At 30.1% G+C, this 24,451-nt stretch overlaps 1 protein-coding gene across 1 annotated transcript; it reads right to left on the bottom strand.

Annotated features, from left to right (window-relative positions):
* Positions 1–6,973: 6,973 nt before the first annotated feature.
* On the bottom strand, positions 6,974–23,659 carry LOC111035797. Its single transcript, XM_022317574.1, has 8 exons — positions 23,418–23,659; positions 14,488–14,585; positions 11,944–12,124; positions 11,688–11,839; positions 10,278–10,450; positions 9,975–10,179; positions 9,722–9,877; positions 6,974–8,062 (listed from the first exon to the last, which is right to left on the bottom strand). Exons 2-8 carry the CDS (start codon positions 14,567–14,569, stop codon positions 7,884–7,886), a joined length of 1,128 nt encoding a protein of 375 aa, XP_022173266.1. The 5' UTR covers positions 14,570–14,585; positions 23,418–23,659; the 3' UTR covers positions 6,974–7,883.
* Positions 23,660–24,451: the final 792 nt, after the last annotated feature.

Genomic DNA, 24,451 nt, shown 5'->3' on the forward strand with positions numbered 1-24,451 from the left:
TAATTAATAACTTAATTCTTTCAAATTGTCTTACTTATGACTAATACAACATAAAAATAAAATATAAATAGTACTTGCTAATAAGTTATGACGAATCACATATGTTAATTTGGTATTCATTATCATTAAATAATTCTAAGTCAAGTATTTCATCTAATGCTGAACTTTGATCATTCTCTTCCTCATTATTATCATACATCTGCGCAGTAAATTTTTGAATCATTAAGTCGGTTGCCTCAAAGTTTTTACAACATTGTTTGCGAATCTAGAAAAAATATTAAGAGCATTAGTAAAAATATGTTTCTCTCAAGTTAAAATATTAGTTTATAATATGACAGTAGTAAGAAGAACCTAATTATTAATGCTAAATAAATACAAAACTTACATTTAGATGAAGTCTAATCCTCAAAATTGCTTCTAGTGTCAACATTGTCATTCGATTTCTGGATTTTGTTTTAACAGCGTTCATGACACTGAAAACTCTTTCAACAGTAGCATTCGCCAATGGCAACGAAAGTACTTGCAGGGTAAAAATTGCCAAATCTGGAAATGCTCTTTTTCCACAACTATCTTTGATGTTGTATATATCAATCCAAAACCTAGAAGTATCTTTTTCATCAATTGAACCTCCATCACAAATTTCTGAATATTTTAAAGTTAAGAGTTTATTCCATTGCGCTTCAATCTCTTCTATATCAGCATCATCTTCTAAAATTAAAGCAAATAAATACAATAACCGATTATGAATAAAAACATGATTGCACTTAACACTTAATTATTTTTTTTTTAATGTAGTCTTACTTAATAGTTCTAACGGTAGATCCTTAAACTTTGGTGGTATTTGAGACAAAACATACACAGGACTGAAACACCTTAATTTCTGAATGACTTGGGTGTTCTGAGGCAAGCGTTTCACTAACTCTAGGCTTGATTATCCTTTTAGCTATGGACATCATAAGTTGTTTAAGTTCTCCATAAACTTTTGTAATGTCTGCATTTAAACTTTGAAATTTTAGGTTCATTTGAGTGACTTCTTTTAAAATTGGTTTGAGAAATGTAAAATAAAGCAGATTACTATCATCTTTGAACATTGCATTAAGTGTACGTGCGCTGTGACACTTTTCATTAGCTCCTGCTATCTCAAAACATGTTTTGAGCTCAAGCCATTGATCAAGGATTACTCTAATGCAGTTGTAGAATGCCAACCATCTTGTTGGACATAATTTAACAAGCTGCTTTAGTTTTTTTCCCTCTCCATTAATGGTTTCATATAAACGGGCATATTCTAACTTCCGTAATGGACTGTATGAAAACCATGACACAGTTTCTCGAAGCATGAACTCAAGACTGGCAGGTAAAACCTCAGATGCTTTTGACGAACAGGTATTGAGCGAATGACATATACATTTTATCAGTTGTAGATTGGGTGAAACTTCTTGTAATAGGGTATAAAGTGAATGATGACGACCACATAAATTACTAGCACCGTCTACTCCTAAGCCAATAATATTTTCAGGTTTTAAATTTAGATCTTTTAAAAATTGTAATGTTATGTCTTGTAAAGCGTCTGCCGTTGCGCGTTCAACAGTTACTAATCCTAAGAATTCATTAGTAATATTTTGCATGGACTTACTAAAATATCTAATGCAAAATGCCATATATTTTGATACAGAAACGTCTGTTGATTCGTCCACTATTAGCGAATACTTACTATCACCAACATCAATAACTAGCTGCTGAAGTATGACAGGTGATATAACATTAATAATCAGTTTAGAACACTTAGTCCGAAGCAATCTCAAATTTTCTAGAGAAGAACCTTTTCCAGATACCTTCAATATATCAACAAGATGATCAATGCTTCTAATAGCTGAGTGAGTGGCAATGTGTACAGCAAGTTTTAATTCAACAGCTTTTCTTTCTCTTGTAACTGTCGACACACCTATTAAATTAATACAACATTAAAATTAACCATTTATATTTATATGTATATATATATTTATAATATGAATATACGTATGTGTACCAAAAGATTGCAGTTGCGGTTGTTTTTCGACTATCAAACTTTTCATTTTTCCTACATGTTTTGCTGTTTTAGAATGACTAATTAAATCTCCATGATGTGCTCGCAACACAACTTTACACTTCGAACAATATGCTTCCTTAAGATCATTTTCGTTACATTGGCTTTCTGAAGCTTTTTGTAACCACCCTATAAAAACAAAATATGTATTTGGGTAATTAAATTATTAAAATATAAATAAAGTCTAGATAAGTAATTAATATTTACCTTTGAATTCCGGTTTAACTTCCCAATCCACACAATACTTGCGTTTATATTTACCATATTTTCCCATTATTATGTTATTAGTTATTATACTATAAAAAATACTAATGACAAAATATATATAGTAAAATATGTTTAGTCATTGTATGCATGATTACAAACAAAAATATACCTACCTAAAAATAGAAAAATACCAAATTCAAATGTATCAAACTACCAACGAGTAAACAAGCCGGGTCTAACATCATGTTGGTGTACGACCATGATACGGGATCGTTTGATGGAGTGTCGTTTCTATGATAATACTGAGATATCAGCATAGATAATATATTATCTATGGATATCAGTATATCACTAATTTCTATAATTCTTATCTGATATAAAAAATTTTTTTTTTTATTTTGTATTTCTGCATAAAAATACTATAATTTCAATATTTTGTTTTTAATTTATGTAGCCCACTATAGCCATTAATTTACTGGCATATAGCCCAATTGGCGTATAGACGCCCAAAAGTACTTTTAGGCGGTTTATTGACTTCTTAAATAGCCCATTTGGCGAGAAACCGCCCAATCTGGCAACCCTGGTGGAGCCCATGAGTGGTCATTGACCTGTGTTCGATTTCCGTGTTAAAATTCATATGTGCACCGCCATCATCGCCGCCGCCGGTACTCCCACCCCACTCCGCAGTGTACCGTGAGCCGCCAATGTTTTGTCAAAATAATAAGGACCGCTGTCGTTTTGAGTGTTCGTCGATGTCGATGTGCGCCGCCGTCTTCGATACTCGCGGTCGCTGTCCTTATTACGCCCTCAGGTAGGCATGAGAATTATCGTGTTTTGGGTAATTGGTCCTCACGAATCGGTAAAAAAAAATGTTTTTAGTCGCGGTGATAAACGATTTGTTTATGCGCACCTGTAATTGTCACCACATGTCGCGCACTGTGGATCATATGAGCCGTACCGACGACAGCCGCTTGTTGTCTACGTAATTGTGACTCGTTGGTCCTCGTTGCAGTTTGCGGAGCTTGAGTATACCTGTAAGTAACTTATTTCCGTACATCGTTTTCGACGGGGGTAGTCGACCGCGACTCTCTGTCACGTCCACGTATACCATGTACCTACGTAGCGTCGGTTTCTTGTGTCGCACGGCACCTTGGTCGTCGATTGCACCGGTTGTTGTGCCCCGCCAAATCGTATAATATAAGTACTTTCATAGCTTAAATATACAAGGTTATTGCAATAGCACCCCCACTATATCATTTTATCCCGTTAAGGAATTAAAATGGCAGCGTAAGGGGACGACGTATACTGGATATATTATGATATTATATGCTATGATATGAACCGTACCCTTACGCTGCCATTTTATTTTTATTTGATAACAATTTGGCTATGTGCAATAACCTTGTATATTTAAGCCAAGAGTACTTCGATTAGTTCCACGTCTGCGGGACCGGGGATAGGCCCGATAGCTATGTACGAAGTGTGGCAAATAATTGTCCGCCGGAAAGTAATGTATGGTGCAATATGTCAACGGTGGCATTATTACCCACCAAACACTTGAAACACTTGAAAATGTTATGTTGTCGCGTCCTTTTGTGACACCTGTAAGCATTGTGCTCCCTGACACGACGCATCCAGCTTACCGACCCAACACGTCTGTTAATTATTTAACGTGTTGCACGCTCAGAAGTGTTACATACATTGGCACTGGCTGGGTGTTGGGACGGGGGGGGAGCCCTCACTGTATGATTTTACTATTTTTTGTACTTCATGTATTATTACTATGTATTTGTTTTTGTATTTATAAAATGATTTGTTCCTGAACCATCTTATCGTAATTTGTTTATTTTTTAATTACAAGCTATTATATTAGTGTCCTGATATTTTCATTTATTAAAATGGTATATATTTATAAATAACAAATGATCTATTTAATATTACTGTCTCGATATGATATTTGGTGACCAGCAGCTGATCATCCATCTTATTCAGATCTTCATACGGATTTACATAATGCATTCAATTCTCCGTCAGCGCCAAGTGATGCAAAGCCTCAAGGGGGGAGTATGTTCAAACACGGACGCGTTTTCACGCCACCGACGTTTCGTCATACTTCCTCCCAGTGGTGCATCAGACGCAATACACTTGCGAGGTGGTTTACCCCCTCCGCTGTCGTCAAGCGCCGGGGATGTTCACCATTGCGTACTTGCTGCAGGTAGTGCCACCGGCGTCCGTTTTGTCTTTTGTTGTCTTTTTCCAGCGGTCGAGCTTGACGCAACGTCGCGTCTGCTCACCGCCGCCACCGCCACAACATCATGTGATCACGAAATTCTGGGTGTAGCAAACGTGTGCCGTCTTGTGCCAATTTTAAGCGGCAACTGTCGTAAGTCCCGAGGTAGATGGGGCCTGACGTGTTTCGCCGTAATAGTGCACGACTATTAAGTGCTGATATCAGACAACCGTCCAGCTTAATTTATTTTGCTTGTGATGCTCATGTACCAATTATTATACCGGTGTTTGTCGAGAAGGGAAAAGACGCTGTCACCTTACCAGAGTGGAGCCAACGCCGTCCTCCAGAGCTTGCAGACCAGGTTAATTCATTATTATTTTATGTTTGATTTACGTAGACAAACTCACATGTTTGGAGTTAGTCATTTATTAATTTATTATTATTATTATTGTATTTTTTGTGCATAATATATATAGTTCGCACTATGCCCATAAGTTGGATATTATAATATTTGTATTAGGCATTATATAGAGCTGGGTAACCTTTCCCCGTCCCTAACATCCCTCAAGTCGTTGCCGCTAACCGTGAATCCAAAGTAGGAGTGACTCGGCGCAGACAGCGATCATCTTCCGGTCATCACTCGTCATCACCGTTTGCACATCACCGTTTAGACATTAATATTACAAAAATAAAACAGTGAGTCTATTCTTCTGGGTGTAGCCTATTTTTGTGTTTACTTTATTGACAGCTACACAGAGGCACATACTCATCACATATAAATGATATTATATAGTTTAAATTAAAAAATAAAACGATACTTTAAATTTAAATGTATTAATGTAGCTACCGTTTTTCGAGAGAATAGGAATTATGACAAGGGGGAGGGCTAAAATAAAATAGGAGTATATTATATATTTGGCTCAACCACAAATCACTATTTTTATGAAATTTGTCCATATCAACAAATGAATAGAAACACATCGAAAAATGTAATTTGAATAAACTAAACTAAATTTAATACAATAGAGAATAGTTCACTGTACAGAACTGTCACCACAAAGTCAATTGAAGTCTGAAATCAATGACAGTTATTAAGAGTGCTGGTTGATTGTTGTTTTTTAAAATGGGAACTCATTTTAGATTTTAGAAATAAAACTATATGGGATTATGATATTAATTGTTATTATTAATACATACAACAATATCAAACAATATATATTATATATTTACCTTCATAGAGCACGTTTACCTAACTGTCTAAGTGTTAAAATCAGAACCATTTAAGTGATAGGAGAATCGTTCAAAAAGCAAAAAAATAATATACCAAATATGTAATACCATAACTACTTTATGTGTCATGTGTATGTATACATTTTATCGTTATTGTGTGTTGTTTTTTCTTAAGGTGACCCTCTTTTGGCGGCAAAGTTTTTGTCGTGTGAGCTTTTCTTGGCCATAAATTAATTATTATTGTCATTATTATAAGTGTCAGTTGTTCTTCCCTATTTTCCTTTTTTGTTACACAAATCTCACATGCTCTGATTTCCGAATCTCGCCTGTAGGTTGGGGTGACCTTAAAACCAAGTTTCGTCAACCGGTGCAAACCATTTGCGCCCATCACACCTTTTTTATAACCCATTTGCGCCCGAAATATTTTTAATGAAAATGTGTTAAACCCGTGCAACGTTGCCAAACTGTATTCTGGAATACCAAGCAACACTACTTATTACCATATATGAGACATACCTTGTATGACATGTGAAAAAATCAACATTATTCATTTTTATTTAATTTTTTTTTAACATTTTTGAAATATAAATATAAACTTATTATTATATTACCTTAAGGTTTAACTTATGATAAAATATTTTTTATTATTATATATGACGTGTGAGAAAAATCAACAGTATTAATTTTTATAATAATTGCATGTACTCAACCTTATATTATATTTTCCGAAATTTTTTTTTTTTTTAATTTGAAATATTTATTTTATTTATATAATTTTATGTGAGATGAATTATTACTACAGTAAATAATAATAAAATAAATAATAACTGCACAATTAGTAGATTATAATATAATCTACTAGGTAATCTAAATAATTTAAGTTATTTATCAAGATAAATATAATCTATAATAATATGAATCACAACGGCAACGTTGCATACGAAATGGGCGCATATGGGCTATAAATCGGCAGGTAGTACCTTATCTTTCGGGCGCATCTGTCCATATCCCTCGGGGTGCAAATGTACTACTCTGGGGCGCAAATAGGCTGTAGCCTCGTCAACGTACCTACGCTCCACGTCGAATCTGGATATTCTATTGTGCGAGACGTTATATTATATCAATCATAATATAAACGATGATCATAATAAGATAATTAAAATAAATATGACAATTATGTAGTGATAATAATTAATATTTATTATGGTACTAACAACTAATAATACACTCTTACTACTAAGTACTAATACTACTACTTCTACTACTAATACTATTATTACTACAGGCTGGACTATAGGCAGGGTTTGAAGCCGAAAATTGTTTTTTCTATTTCAGTTTCTGTTTTGGATGTTGGTATTTATTTTTTCCAGTATTCATTTTTTTTAAATTTCATTTTCAGTTTTAAAATCGATTTCGGTTTTTAATGGTTTTAACAGGTATTCAAAATCAGTAGATATCCAATATCGTTTTCAAGCCCTGACTTTAGATCATAATTTAAAAAATACTATAATAATAGTTAGGACAGCAGCAGGAGGGGCGAGAGGTGCCTACGTGCAATTCCTGAGAAGGTGCAAAAATTAGAAATTTGCATTTTATATTAAAAATTACAAAGGTCAATTGTGTACATTTTATTTACGAAAATGTTAACGTTATTTATATTAATTGAAGCAATTGTTGAAAAGTAATATCGAATAGTTATTATATTTATATATAAAAGTATAAAACCAAAAGTAAACACAATCTATCTATGTACTGGAAGTCCTTAAGAAATAATTATAGGTTTATATATGTACGAAAATACTGTATGTTTAAAACTTAAAACTTATTATAATATATTATACAGTCTCACAAGTCACAGTCATAAAGTGATTCTGCTGTTCATATAGCTATATATAATTACAGTTTGTAATAAATAATCATACATCAGATTCGATATTATAATTTAACTGCTTATAATAATTGTAATTCGTATCAAAATACAAATTTTAACAATATACATTCTTAACTAACAAGCAGAGTACCGAAAATTTTCTAGTCATATATAACTACCAAGATAATTATTTCGTTACTAACAAGTAACGGATAATGATATCTAAAATTATTAAATTAAATTAAAAGCCCTAATATTAGTTTTCACTCGGTGTTTGGAAGTGTAGCCATAGTAACAGATTCAGTTTCAATGGTTCTACCGTTTAATGTATATATTACAATGGATATCTTGTACACGGTGGAGGGCTTCAAGCTCAGTATGAAAGCAAAGGGCGTTTGGTATTGTTTCATATAGCTTTCAACAAACTGGTACGCTGGAGGTTCTGAAAAATAAAATAAATTTTATTTAAAATACGAAAAAAAACGAGAGAATTCAGTCTGTCGTTTAGATGAAGGTATCAAGACAAGGGAGGGGTTGACCGGTTCAGGTAATATCAATTATTTTATTCCAGGCTTTTGTTTATTGATTTTACAAAAATATTTTTGTTTAGTAGATATCTAATTTTTCGAGGAGTTTTTCTAATATACATATAATACGCACTTGTACGTCTTGATTATTACATTTAAAATACATACGTTATACCTATAATACCAATAACTACATATTATTATTATTATATTTATTATTAGTTATTTTTATTTTTTTTTAAATTGATCATGGGTTAAAACTTTTTGGCATTAAAGTACATCTATTAGTAATATGATGCAGGCGGCCCATCGCGCATGGTACATATATATTTAGCCGGGCTGGTGTGCAACTCTATTACAACAGCACTCTAGCACAGTGGTCTTCGACCGGTGGGTCACGATAAGTCTTCTTTTTAAAATATAAAATTAATTTAATAAATGAAATATATGTCAAATAAATGAAAATACAGTTAATCTATAGTATAGTGGATATCAAATCACAGTGTATAAAATAATTTTTTTATTTTTTTATTGTTTCTACAAAGCGTAAGTAGGTGGCGAAAAATGTAGGCCTAAAAAAGTGAGTGGCGAGTCCAAAATGTTGAAGACCACTGGTGTAGTATACCAGCAAGTCAGCCCAGAGTGTTCCTCGTCATTGAGTAGGTCACTGGCCACTATAATGTTAAATGTAAGCTTTAAAGGAAATGATAAGTCATTGTATCTGTATTTAGGTTTGTGGTATGAATAACTCCTAAATATCTATGTATGTACTGTGTATATAATGTAAGTGTAGTAAATAATAATAAATTGAATGGCAAAAAGTCCCTGGGAATAGTTTTATTTTTAAATTGCAATTGAAAAATAAAATTTGTTATTTTTCTTTTAAATAATGTACAATTTTGACAACATTTTAAATTGAAATGTCTAAAAAAAAATTGTACATATCATGTATTTTAGATATTTTTGTATTTCTGTAAGTAGAACTTAAAAGAAACTGAAGGAACCTTGGATTAACATTTAAAGCGTAACATTTTCTAAGAAGAAAAACCATTTTGAGAATACCTTTAAATAGTAATTGATTGTTTAATTTTATCGGAATATTTTTAAAATGTCATTCTACATAAAAAATGATAATTTAGTGGAATGTTTCAATTTTTTACGGTCTATATTTTTTTTTAAAATAGACTTAATTCAAAAATAAATGTAGATACTCAAAAAAGTACATACTAGACATTTTTTCTGTTGACTCCCCCAAAGTACCGCCTAAATTCAGTGACAAACTCAACAGTTAAAAATTAAATTATTCTTTCTACACCAAAAAGTGTTTTCAGAATTTAAATAATACATCATAATGTAACCCCAATATACTAATATACCAATACCAATATATTCATTAAGTTTTTATATCGAATAGTACCTAGGTAACAATTAAAAAAATTATATTTATGCATAAATAGATGTCTATCTACTTTAATTAGTTACCAGTGCTGTATACAAATTACTGATACTAAATAAGACTTAGGTTTCGTACCTATTATTACAGAAGGATATTTTAAAAAGTATTAATGTCTTACTTAAGCATGAATAATTGTCCACGGGATCTACTGGGCAATAAAATACGTGAAAGTCGCGAATGAAATCTACTTCTTCCGAACAGTCAAATTTCCACCTCAAAGCAATGTATGTGCTTCCAACCTCACTGGTCCAAAAGCTTTTAACTTTGCTAGTTTCTAATCACGTACAAATAGAAAACATATTATAATATATAATCAATATCAACAAATGAAAAAATAATTATCGTTTTTAATAAATTACTGTTTTACATACTCGATAAATGCAATGTTGTACACGTCTCCCACACCAATCCACTACTAACCGATTTGAATTTATATGCTCTATTTCCAGTGGCACTGCTCTTTTGCAAAGTTTCGCTATTGGCGCTTATCGCAAATTGATATTCTTTCCAACTATCCGGCACGGTAATAGTAAAGCGAGACTCTCTACTTGGTACATGTATCCAGTCCATAAAGCCCTTAAAAAATTAATTCAAACTTAAATCAGAAAAATATTATATAATGATTTAAAGGCTAAAATCAAATTTTTCTGGTGATAATATAAGTATGTACGTACGTTGCACTGGTTAGGATAGATCATTTTGTTTTCACACCAATACAGTGTGAAGTAGTTCAGTTGATTCGTGGAAAACAGATTCTGGCTGTCATAAATTTTCCACGACAGCTCATAAATACCTTGATCGCTATATTTTTTAACTTTTCTCAGCGATAATGATACAGTATTATCTTCTGTGGGTAACAGTCATCACATTAAAATATTATATAAATAATAAATTAACACAACTTAAAATATTATGATTGTACAGCGCTCGAATTAGTGTGGTGAGGGGGTGCCGATTTGGTGAGAAAAGGGACGTTATTATGATATTATTATAATTTTTAATCAAACATTTGTTTTTACTTTATTTGGTTTATTAATTAATTTTAATTTAATAATACATTTTTTTCAATTTGTGAAATTTGAATATATTGTAATTAAAATACAATATTGTACTACATTTTTTAAAGTAAGGAAAATATGCTGATTATTCTGTGTTAAAGTTGTAATTTTGTTTTTTTAATATAATACAGAATGAATCTCTGTTATTTACAATAAAATATTGTTTTTTGTTACTTGAAACAATTATCACATAATTTGGTAGGTACTTGAAATATTAATATTATAGGATTGGCATTTTATAGTAAATTATGTATTTTATTAAAGCTATCTTATTGATACGTGAGAGATTATAAAATAAAATATTAATTTGATCTTAATAAATATTCATATTTCTTAATATATATGCGGTTAATATTGTGAGTGTCTATATATGTACTCTAGATATTTGTATTTGGGAATACCTAGCTAAAGCTAATAATCGAATTATTTTTTTTCTTCAAACGTGAATTTACGAGTATGTAGTTGTCTATGATATCTACCTAATAGATAGAATTATTTCATCAGTTTAAGTTATCACATTTTTAAAATCGTATTTAAATGTTTTTTAATTAACATTTTTTTTTTAGGTTTGTTTTGAATCAAAAACAAGAATTATTAATAAACTGTTGGTTAAGTATGTACCTAGATTAAAAATGTTGAGTTATTTTTTTTTCTACATAGGCTATCAAAATCGAAATTGTAATCGTACATAAAAAAATTACTTTATAAAGTGACATCTAAATGCATGTAATATTGTTATGCGTTAGTTGAATTTAGGTGAACATAAATCAACATTTACATGGATTTTATATTTTGATTTATATGTTCCTACCAATGCAGTGGAAATGTAGCATTTAAATACTTAATAAATTGATGGGGGCGTGAGGGCGAAGCTCCTAACGTGTTTTTCTTAAATAATTTTGCATGCTGCAGTTTTTAAATCCTTGGATTGAGCTCTTCTACTTTATTTTTTACGATTCGAACCCTATTTAAGTATATATATTATACAAAAATAATAATAAACCTACATTAAGTTAATATACTTACTGCTCTGTAAACCGGGTACATATATACTAGCGTATTTTTCCGATAAACCATGTTTATTTGCCGAGTACACTCTGATGTTGTATCCAGTATTTAATTCCAGTCCGACAAACGTGGCATGGTTGGCAAATATATTATCGCATGGATGGTAAATACTGTGTTTACGGACAATTTAAACGTTAAAATCATTAATGAAGTCAAATATTAATCATAAATGGAAAAGTAAAGAAGTCACGTTAGGATTAAGGATGGTACTGACATGGTATTGTTATCTGCCATGGACGTGTAGTAAGCGCGGTACTCAAACAATTCATCAATACTGTGTTTCTCGTTGTCATCAATAGTTTGCCAATATACGATCACGTCTCTTGTGATATCGTTGACAGACGATGGTATGCATTCAAAGCTTCCAATATCTATATTGGGAGGTCGTTTAGGAACTACAACAATAATTTATTATACATTAGCTAAACGAAAATAATAAATTTTACAGTTTTTTTTACACATTCTAACGATTGCAATAAAAAGGTAAACGGTAAAAAAGTCCGGTAAAAAAAATATTCAAGGAAAATAAGTACAAACAGACAAAAGTCAGACAGAAATATAATACATTATTTAGAAAAAGTTTATTATTAATTATCAAAACATAAATAGATTAAAACTGTATTTATATATTACCTACCACTTATATTAGTAATACGTAATAAGTAATAACTAATAACTTAAGATTTATTTTCCTAATACAATATCCAATATAGTGTCATTATTTTATAAAAATGTTATTTCATAAGTCATAACGTATTATTTTGAACCTATTTCTCGTAATGTCGCATAAATAATAAAATTTGTAGAATTTTTGATACTTCAACTATAGTTAACTTTTTAAAATCATATTTAAGCTAAAAAATATAAGAGTTACTATTCTATAATCACTATTGTAGAAAGTAGTAGGAAAGAAAACCGAAAATGCAAACCTACTCTTCTCGCCGCCACCGTTTCGCCGACGGACATCTCGCCGCCACCGGTTCGCCGCCACCGTTTCGATAGTGATAAGCTTTTGAATGATAAGAGTGGTTGTTCTATGGTATAACAGCGGTTAAACTGTGACCAACTTTAGGTGGTGTTGCATAGCAAGTCGAGGGATATTTTCGATTTGCGGAGCGGAGCGACGGCGCCGAGGAGCGTAGCGACGAGTGCCGCTAACAAGGCATCACTGTAAATTATTTCTTATTGATGGTGTCACTGCTGGATCTCTGGTATATTCTGGTACGAGTTGTGGTGGTAAATTTAACTCGAGAAATGTCGTTGACGAAACGGTGGCGGCGAGATGTCCTAGACCCCCGAAAATGATAGCTTACGAATATTAATACCAATAGATAGGGTTACCATACGTCCGGATTTCGTCCGGACAGTCCGGGTTTCAAACACCCGTCCGGATTGGCGTCCGGATTTGAAAAATGTCCGGATTTTATAAAGGTAACCGTTTAACGTAGTTATATTGATACAAAAAGTTATGTTTGGTGACAGATTTCCGGGTTCACTCTGTATAAATTAATAATATCTAATTTCTATTTATTAGTATAAGTTAATTAATTATTATAACATATTTAACCTAATAACTCTTATATAGACGTTTTATTTATAGATTTAAATAAAATTGTATTAATGAAAGAACAATACTGTTTAACTTTAATTTTGTGTACCTACCTAACATATCAATTATTTTATCTTCAAACTTTTTGACCAAATACTTGATTTTATCGATTTCGGTAAATTGACTAAATATCACCATTATATTATTATCGCGAAACCAATAAATTGCAAGAAATAATGTCTATTGGGGAAACTTGAATTCAAATATGATCAATATTAAACATTACCATACAAGTGAATACCCATTCTTATACCCATTCTAGAACTAGAATACTTGTCAGCTGTTACTTTATCACACCATTTAAAATGAAAACAATTTGGATGAGGATTTTTACCAGTACCTCCCCTATATACCGCACTGATAGGCACATAGGTAGGCCTATACTCTAGAAAACTGTGAACATTTTATACTTTTTCAACTGCAAAATCACTTGACATTTTCATGAATTTGACGATTTTTGTAAAAATTTGAACTTGAAATGCTTATAAAAATATATTCAAAATATCTATAATATAATGTTTAACTGATATTATAATAACTTTTGGGGATTCCTGTATTAAATTTCCAAGCTTTTTAACAAAGCGAAGTATTTTCGGTCGATATTAAAAATTGTTATACCTATAAATGTAAGGATATATGTACATGTAAAGATAATGATAAAATAAATATTTGGTGAAAGTTCAATAGTATCTATAGTTGATTGTTTTTGAATTAAAATTATATATAAGAAAATTCAAAATCATTCTATGATTAATTGTTTTTTACGGGCGAATATCCAATGTTGTATAAATTTGAACTTCGAAAGCTCATAAACAATTAGTTTGACTTTTAAAAACTTCTTAACTCAAAATAATTTGTATACATTCGTAATTTTAATGAATTCTGTCAAAATTCTAACTTCAGATGCTCATAAAACATTATTGTAGATTTGAGCTCGATTTTTTATTTAATTTCCACAATAATAACTTCTGAGGAACCTCGTATTAAATTTTCAACTTTTTTAATCTAGAAAAAAATGTTTAGCTACAATAATTTTAAAAAAACTAAAAAAGTGGGGAGCCTAACTTTTGTAAATACTCTATTTTCTGAAAAAACTACTATAACTATAATAGTGAAATGCATTTTGTTTTCTTAGCATACAATTCTTACTTTTCGCAAAAGACTGTGTAGTTAAGTTTACCACTATTAACATTATTGCTGCCATGGCTCTCAGTATCACATATAGTTCCATTTTACTCACGATCAATCTGTAATAAAATCAATTAATATTAAACTAAATATTTATTATTTTTCGAATCACGCGAAATCTAACTTGATTTAGTCGAAGCATGTTTTATTCCTAACAAAATATTTTTATATTTAAGTCTGTACAATACTTTTGATTATCTACTTGGATAAGATTATAATACTCATTATAGAGGATTCCTATCATACTGTATGACCTATATGTATGTTTTATTTTTGTTTTCAATATTCAGCTTCGGATAATCGTATACGTTTTGCCTTGACGTATTATTTAACCCGTAAGTAAGCGCGTGAATATTTGTAACACGTTTAGGCGCGTATTAGCGTTGCGCTCACTTTTCAATTATTCACTATTAATAAATGATAATGTGATACTACAATAAAACTACCAACAATAAGTATTGCAGTTATAAATATATTTTGATTTTTGTGAAAAAAGTAAAAACTCCACGAACAATGTATCACGCACTTGATAAACTATTATTTCTAAGTACAACATAAACTATACACTTATCACAAACGTTTGGCGGCAGAAAATTCGAAACTAAATGCAGGTGAGCAGGTATGGTTTTCAATTATATAGCTCTAGAAGTAAGTGCATCGACCTCCGTGTTTATGGTTATGGCCGTTTTATTTATATTTAACATCACAATAATTACGGTGCGTCCAGGGTTAACCAGATGTTATTATTATTTTAAATAGGTAGATATTTTTATACTTCGTGTTTCAAGTTTTTCATTTCGGCATTTTTAACATAACGTCAATTTTAAAATGTTGCGCTTAAACGATAATTTATGTGAAGCTTGTTCATAAGTTTTTTTTTCTAATTTGGCAACAAACAAAAAAACTCCAGTTTATACTATACACTTATTGTTCTTTGTAGCATGAATTATTGTAAAAACTTGATTGAACTGTTTTTGACAACTACGAAAAGTACCGTCAGTAAAAATAATAAATGTCAAACCCTACAAAGTTATTTTTATTTATATTCGGAAGTAAATATAACAATATTAGTTTATAATAATAAAAAATGTTTTTATTAGTAGTAATAAGTTACTACATCTAAAGAGTACTTCATTTGTTTAGTAAAGTGGGTCTTGTAAGTTGTAGGAGACCGAGCTTCAAAAATATTTGTACATACCTATCAGAGTAAAATTAAGTGTTAAGTGTAAGGGATATGACGACACCTTGCATTAAATGTTTGAGCAATGTTTTTAATGGTTTTTCACAGGTTTTACCTTACGCTTTTGACATTTTTGTGTATTTAAAATATTGAGTTCGCGTTATTCATGATAATGATTTAAAAAACTATCAACAACATTTTCATTACAGTGGTATACCGCCAATATCAGTCATTATTATTAGCGAGTGTTTTATGAAAACGAAGTTGTATATTCATTATTCAACATTTAATTTTTCTTTTTTCACTTAACACTTTGTTTTCGGTTACATCGAATTGAGACATTTTAAATAAAATTTAACTAGAGAATATCAGTAATGACTAGTGAATAACACGAAACGGCACACTGAACGGTCTGAACGTTAATATACGAACTAACTAAAATAAGTCGAATTTAATAATGGTCGTTGTGCCGATAAGATATAAGACTACATTCACTGATTAAATTAGACTATCATGAAAACCGAAAGATTTTATACAATAACTAGCTGAACTACCCGGCTTCGCCCATGTGTAGTTGATTTTTTTTTATATTTACAATATATCCCTATAACTCCTCAGAAAAAATTCTTATCTACACGACGTACAAAATGAATAGGTTGCAGGTAGCTGAATACCCGCGGGCCGCCATGAGCCCGTGCCGTGCAGCATAATACGTATAGGCGATGAATAATTATAATTGTTAATTACTCCACTAAAAAGCAACATTTTTGAAAATCCTTTCTTTTTGCACGATGAAAATATGAGAAGAACTTCTATTGCAAATTTCAAGTTCGTACGTTACGTAGTTTATGAGTTACAGCGATCAATGACTAAGTGGTATTTGGATTTTATATGTATAGATAACAAAATATTATACAATAATAACAAAAATAACAATAATAGACTTAGGTACTACTTGTCTTCTAACCAGACTCAACTTTAATGTAGCCTTAATTCCATACACGAATTATATACATTGCCTACATATACAGTTCTATCATAGACCATAATATTAAAATATTCACAGTTCGTGAATATGTATTTTTCATACTCACAATTTAAAAACTGACTGTTTTTGTCCACGGGGCGGATTTATCCTGAACAATTATTTCAATACGACAGCCAACTAACAATAAAGTTTATTATCTATTACCTATGTGTACCAACTTACAGAAACGGACAGTTCAATCAACCAATACCTTTTTATCGGCGGAATACGTTTAAGAGGACGTGATGCCCGCATGTGTTATCTCCGTCTTACAAGTGCGTAACATAGCAAATTGTACACTCGGCAAAACACGTGTAGCTCCGTTAATTTAAAAATTAAACTGAACTGACCTCTTATAAAATCTAAAGGTAAGATTATTAACCTCATAGGCTTCTTATTATATTTTTATTTTAACGCGAGTTATAAGTATTTTAATATGTATAAAAAATTTACAATTTTAGAATACTCATAACTCGCTTTAAAATTAAAATATAATAAAAAACCTATGAGGTTCCCTAGATAATAATCTTACCTTTAGATTTTATAAGAGGTCAATTTGCACTAATTTTTACACTGACGGAGCTACACGTGTTCTGCTGAGCGTAAAATTTGCTATGTTACGCACTTGTAAGACAGAGACAACACATGCAGGTATCATGTCTTCTTAAGCGCGTTGTATCTTCTTGGGTATAAGATTGCGCGCTGTGACGGAATTACCTACACTGAACATGATTTTGACTACCTACCGAAAGGCGGCGTACGATTACACGTGAAATTGGATGCGAAATTGCAAATATTTTTTTATGCACATTTCAGTTATTTCATAATTATTTTTAATATTTAAATACAGATGCAAATACATCCATTCGGAAAGTATTAAAAATTAAAATACATACACTTCACTCAAATACTTTACGTCTTTACAAGAATGTTACAATAAAAAATAAATGTTATTTCAATTATGGATATCAAACAATTAAAAACCATGTCAATATACGTCTCTTAAACATTATCAGAAAACAGTTTATTATCAGTATGGGCTATGATATTTACCGTGCACCTATATATTTGGCAACGTTGCACGTTTAGGAGTAAACATAATATAATGCGTGACGACGCAAACGACGATACGTAAACGGCGACTAAATAGACTTTTTTTTTTAAACCTAGTACGAATTTTTATTTATGCATAAACGATGTAATGTAAACTTTACCCGATTTTTCATCCATGCTAAAAAGTTATATAACTCAGACCACGTTCCGTTTGTGAGATGTACATAACTTTTAACTTATTTAAGTCTATGATTTTATACTTTTTCAATTAAATCACAGAAATTGTATTTTGGTTCAATTTTATCGAATAATTATTGCAGTAATACGACAACTGATGGTTATCATTAAATCAGGCATATTATGTTTGTAAGTATCTATCATGTTCACTTTAGTGAAGTCACGGTAGCCGAACAATTTTTGTCACAGCGAAAAGTGCTTAAAACTAATTTCAAATCTTTAGTAAAGTTTCTTAAAATTGATCCAACATTTTTTTTTAATTTTTAATTTTAATCTATTTATGAACCACATTATATGTCTGTAACAAATTAAGTATAAATTAAAGATTGTAACTATACTCGCGATCGTTCGTGACTAAAAGATACCGCCGTCAAGGATAGCGCGCAATCGTATCACAGCCCTTTTCATTATAGGTATCTAAACCTTATTTAAGTAGCTATTCGTCTATTACTGTAATTTTAAGATAAGAAACATTTGAAAAAAATGAAAAAGTTAAATTATTTATTTCCAATAACTGTGTATATTCGGACAGAGATAAATTTTCAAATTCGAATTAATTTGTTGAATAATAATTCAAATTTTCAAATCCTACTTACTGATTTACTTATAGTGGTTGGTTTCAATATAGTCTAGGACATAGACATATTATTTTATATTATTTACCTATTATTTTATATAGGTGTTAGTGATTACTCACATAGTCACATACTATCTACTATATAAATACACCCTTATAACCGGCGTAGACACAATATAATATTTTATACGTTGTTAAAATTGTAATGTGTAATAAATTAATAATAGAATGATTAATGTGTGGCAATGTGGCGTACAAATGATCAATTTAAAAATAATATAGACATATAGCGGTGAGATATTTATTATAGTGTCATACTTCTTTTTTCGATAACCACTCGAATTTCAATAAAATGGTGATTGAACATTTTACGATAATCGCCTCCTTAATACATCTTCACATTAAATGAACCCACCTCATAATATCGTGGTACTTTATCGCAGTAGAAATGTGACAATGTTCCATCCAAATGATCAATTAAAAAATGAGATAGTGGTGGGATATTTATTAAAGTGTCATAGTCCATTTTTCGATAACCACTCAACATTGAATTAAAATAATTATGCCAACCCTCAACCGAATTGTTAGTACCCGTTTCCAAGAACGATTTACATTGATAGGATTATCATGTTTACTTTCGCCTCTTTTATATAGACATTATATTATACTCTAATTCCAAATTATTTTGTTTTTTTTTTTTATAAATAAGAGAAAATTAAACTTCAGGAATTTTCCGCATTAGATTCTGGGTGGAGCGATGAATGTATTAATTTTACAACAATGGACGGTGTTTTATCAGCCATCTTTATCACTTTTAGCCTTTAGAGGCATTAAAAATGCTTTAATTTTCAACTTTGAAAGTATTTTTCAGTTCAAAATCCGTTCTAGCTTATGCTGTGGGAAGTTGAAAGTAAAAAATAAATATAGAAATTTTAAAATCTTCAAATATTGACTCTAATTTTCGTAAAAAAAAAATAAAGAAAAACGATTTTAATTATTTTGTTGTAGTTTCAAATATTATTCGTGGGTTCTTAGAACTTTTTATGTATTTGATTAGATTATAAACACACAGATACATTTGTAAATGCAATGTTTTATGCAAACATCAATTCAACCAACTGAATTACTAATTGTGAACAAATTACTTTTATAGCAATATAAATACCTATATCATTTTGACGTAAAAAATCAGCTATGCAGGCATGGGTACACATATTTTATAAGCACATAATACTGTGTACATTGTTATGATCAATTGTATAACGTTTTGGTGGTGAGATAAAATATACATTATTATAGTCTTTTTGGTTTCAATGCAATAGCGATTAGAACACTGGACGTATGTGGCTGTACGATAAAATCGTATCATTAAAACCATACTCGATACAGAGCTATAGAGAACAATATGGTATACTACAGTGAAATCTATACAATCTCAATCAGGGGTGACTTGTTTTGATAAAGATCTTTTATATCGCAGACATAGTATCATTCGTCATACAAAAGCAAATAACCATTGTCGACAGCGGCCACAGCAGACTCAGTGGGTCTAACAATAAATTCTAACAAAGAGGAATCGAAAATCGACCTTTTATTCACCCTTAGTCGCTATTATAATTTGTAAGTATTATATTAGTCACTCAAAATAAGAATAGAATTTAAAACCGTCCACTATTGAGAACAGCGTTTTTTCTTTTTAAATATAAGAGTAATTGTATATTATATGTAAAATGTTTATTTATTCATATGGTAAATATATAATAATGTTTTATTATTATTTAAATTAAAATATCCGTAAGTTTTTTGTTATTATGTAAAGTGTGCACTGTTGTTCCTATCCTTGTATCTGTAGTTGTCTTTGATACCCTACAACAACTCACAACTGATATTTTCAATATTTCACATTGACATTATTTTCTTTTATCAAAATATGCTATGACAACAATAATAATAGTTCATTTTTATTGTAATATGTTCAATGTCCATAATATTATATTCCATATATCGATCGTATATGAAAACATAAGAAACCTTTTTTTTTATTTATTACCTATAAGCTGTATATTTACGAATTTACGATACAGTACCACTATGTCCCTGATGGACCTGATGAAGGTACATTATAAAATTGGGACCAGTGTGTACACAGATTCGGTGTTTGGTATCTGTATTTCTTCTCTTATCTTGACCTATATGGCAAGTAATAATGAAATAATTGTAATACTTATAACTATTTAACGAATATCGATAGTGTATTTATAAAAATAGCCAAGACTGCTGACATTTTTCAAAACCTTAAATCGTTTCAGCAACAGTGAAATTGTCTATAATTTGTATTGAACACCTACGGCTAAATGCACCTTTAACTTGAATAAGAATATAGGATTAAAATAAACCACACAAAACTATTGTAAAACCTACACTTTTATTAGAATGCAAAAATATAAATGATATTTATCGATTGTTCTTTCAGGAGTATCTGCATTACATTTTTCTGAGCAACGCACTCGTATTATATTCAAAACCGTTCGGGCTCAAATTGAAAAATGCGTCAAAATATAATAAATAAGTTGCAGTTATAATACAATTCACAATGGAGGATGTTCACTTATCACAAAATATGTACCTGCCTAGATTCTAATTGTATATACTTGAAAGTCGCACGAAAATTCGTGCAAATGTTTGTTCCTACACGAATATAAAAGAGATGTGTAAGTTGCCGAGATTAATTGTAAATTACAAAATGTCAATAAATAAAAAAAAAAGTTGCTACTTGGGACAAGGAAGAAAAAATATTATCACATATAATATAATGTTTATATTTCATAAATTAATATAATATGAACATAGTATATTAATTTATAAAGAGTATATGAATGTACATTAAAAATCAACCATAGTATAAACTATATATTTTTTTTATAGTAATAAAATGTTAATTGAAATGTATGAAAATGAATAAATGTATTAGGTGTGATATTTTTGACTTATAATATTGCATAAAATACTGAGTTATAAAATATACGAAAAAGAAATATAATACTTAATTTTTTTTTTCTGTCATGCAGAAATTTATATACATAACGTACATTTATTATGTAGAAACTTAAACGTTTCATACGTAAGAATTAACGTATGTAATTTTTTATCTGTGTATGAAACTACGATTATGATTTTTCCAAGCCTGTCGGGAACCTGATGTACCTTCTGATCTACCCTGATATATTCGTTAAACACATGTTTACTATTGACTTAGATACTCTATATAGCCTATACGGCTATACCCATTACACATTAGGTACTTGAAAAGGTTTGGAAACCCGCACACATGTACCCCAACACATGTGCTATTCTGAGTATTTTGTAAAATGCCATTTGGCCGATGACCACCGACATCCGTTTGAATTAATCATTATTAATGACGTCTGAACGGGGATGGTTTCAGAGGAAATACTAGTACGGTGTGCAGCCGATAATCCTCATATAAATGTAACAAAGAAAAAAATACATTTAAGAAAAATGCTTGTTAACTACTTAAATATAGTTATTAATAATAATTTGATCGCTTTCCGTTAACAATATTTTCACTTGCATCGATTAATTTCTTTGAAAAAAAAATTTGAAATTTCGGACATTATGCTGAAAATTGGTCTACATTTAAAACAAATTTAACTGCCACCCCGGAATACATTGGAATATGATAGGTAGGTATATTTTAAGTTCATAACCTTTATATTTTACAAAAGTAAGGAATAAATTGTTTAGTAGTCTTAAAAATTTGCTCAAACGATGTAGGTATGTGCACGACTATAACACATTATACATTATAATATTCTATAATATTTAATACTTATAGAAGTATAATATTATAATATTATATGCAAATCTGACAGTAAGTTATGGCATACCAGAAAACATCTAAACAACACTTGAAACATTCATGTTTTATTTTACGTGTATGTGGCCGGCTAACAGTTTTATGTACTATATAAATGTAGTTCAGCCTGTACGTAATTTAAGTAAAATTGCTTCAGTGCAATCAAATAATACTAGAATGAATTAGCAAATGATAATTAGAATAGGTAAAACAATATAACTATAATAATAAATACATTTATGTTATTGCAAAATTCAAAAAAAATTAATAACTATGTATAAGTTTATTATAATATATAGATGTATTCGTATACAGATGACAATGACCACCTACCAGTAGGTAATTATGATACCACCCTGCAGTAATAAAAATATAATAAAATTACTTTTGTTGTCGATCGATGATACAAGATAAATTTTTCAACATTTAAGTTTTAAATTATTTCGTACAAGTATTTATAACTATCAAGATTTCATAAAATTATTTTAAAACAAATACAAAATGTAGTGAAATGAAGAACCATATTGTCTTCTATAACTCGGAAAAAAAATAATATACACGGTAAAACTGTGTATGCTATTATATTTTTATGTTAGAGACACACATCCCATACCTACTGAATAATGTAAGGGTTTTTGAAAAGCGATATTTTATTTAAAAAAAAAATATTATAGGTCTTGTCGTAACAAGGAAATAAAAGTAAATGAGAAATGAACGGGTTTAAAAACGTTAGATGGCTTAAAACATTTTGTCACAATTCAGTGCATCACTGAAAGTTGACTTTAAATAAATACAATCGCCTAATCAATATAATTTAATACGTATAATATTTAGACATTGCTTATAAACTAGATCCCTGCTGTGAAAATCGTATACATAATTAAGACTAAGTAAATAAAATGATAATTTATTATATAATATTACATAATATACTACATACCTAAATTTCAGTATTTTGGGATTAATGTTGTATCTTGTTGATATTTCTTGAAAATTACAGAAAAGCAGTAAAATTTGTCATGCTCTATAACCAACTACACGCAGCCGTAAAGCAGGATGGATCAAACGAAACTGATAAACGACACGGCCGAATCATTTTCATAATACAGCGCTGTCGACCTAATACGGCGCCGCGGCAGTGGTGGGGGTAGAATTCGAACTGGAAATGTGTACAAACGACTTATTGGATATTTTCTATTCACAGCACAATACGGACATATTTGCACACGATGCCAACATATGCTGATGTATGTTTGACAACAGGAAATACAGTGTTAGATGTTAGAATTAGTGAGACAGAGCTGGCGATAGAAAATAAATACCCCGTGATAAATGGGGTGAATAGGAACGATTTAAAATATTTTATTGTTTTTTTAAAGGTTGTGATCACGATTGTAATGAAATTCACATCAATATTAATATGGTTTGGAGAAGAGTATAAATGTACTGAATACATTAAGTAGTTACATCAAAATAATAACATGTTTAAACTTTTTTTTAAATGTTTTTAAAAAATGTTTTCCTGACACGTCGATTCGAATGAATAGAATCAGTTTTTATAACTTTTATAATTTGTTCAACATTATTAATACATATAATTATTTAACTATACATTTATTATAATTTATTATTATAATTATTTAACTATACATTTATTATAATTTATTATTATAATTATTTAACTATACATTTATTATAATTTATTATTATAATTATTTAACTATACATTTATTATAATTTATTATTATAATTATTTACATACATGTTAAGGTTAAGCAAGTAAAACACGATTTTTAACAAATATATCTAAATGTTCAAAATTAGGAATCATACAGGTTTTATGAAAAAAAGACGTAAAACCGAGTCAAAGAGAATCTTATAAATTATAATCAAATACAAGGTTCAAATATATTTGTCTGGGGTACTTTTATTGAAGAATATTTTCGGCAATATTAATGGGTCGTCGGTGGTCAC

This window comes from Myzus persicae, unplaced genomic scaffold (genome assembly GCF_001856785.1).
Source record: "Myzus persicae strain clone G006 unplaced genomic scaffold, MPER_G0061.0, whole genome shotgun sequence".
Lineage (NCBI taxonomy): Eukaryota > Metazoa > Arthropoda > Insecta > Hemiptera > Aphididae > Myzus > Myzus persicae.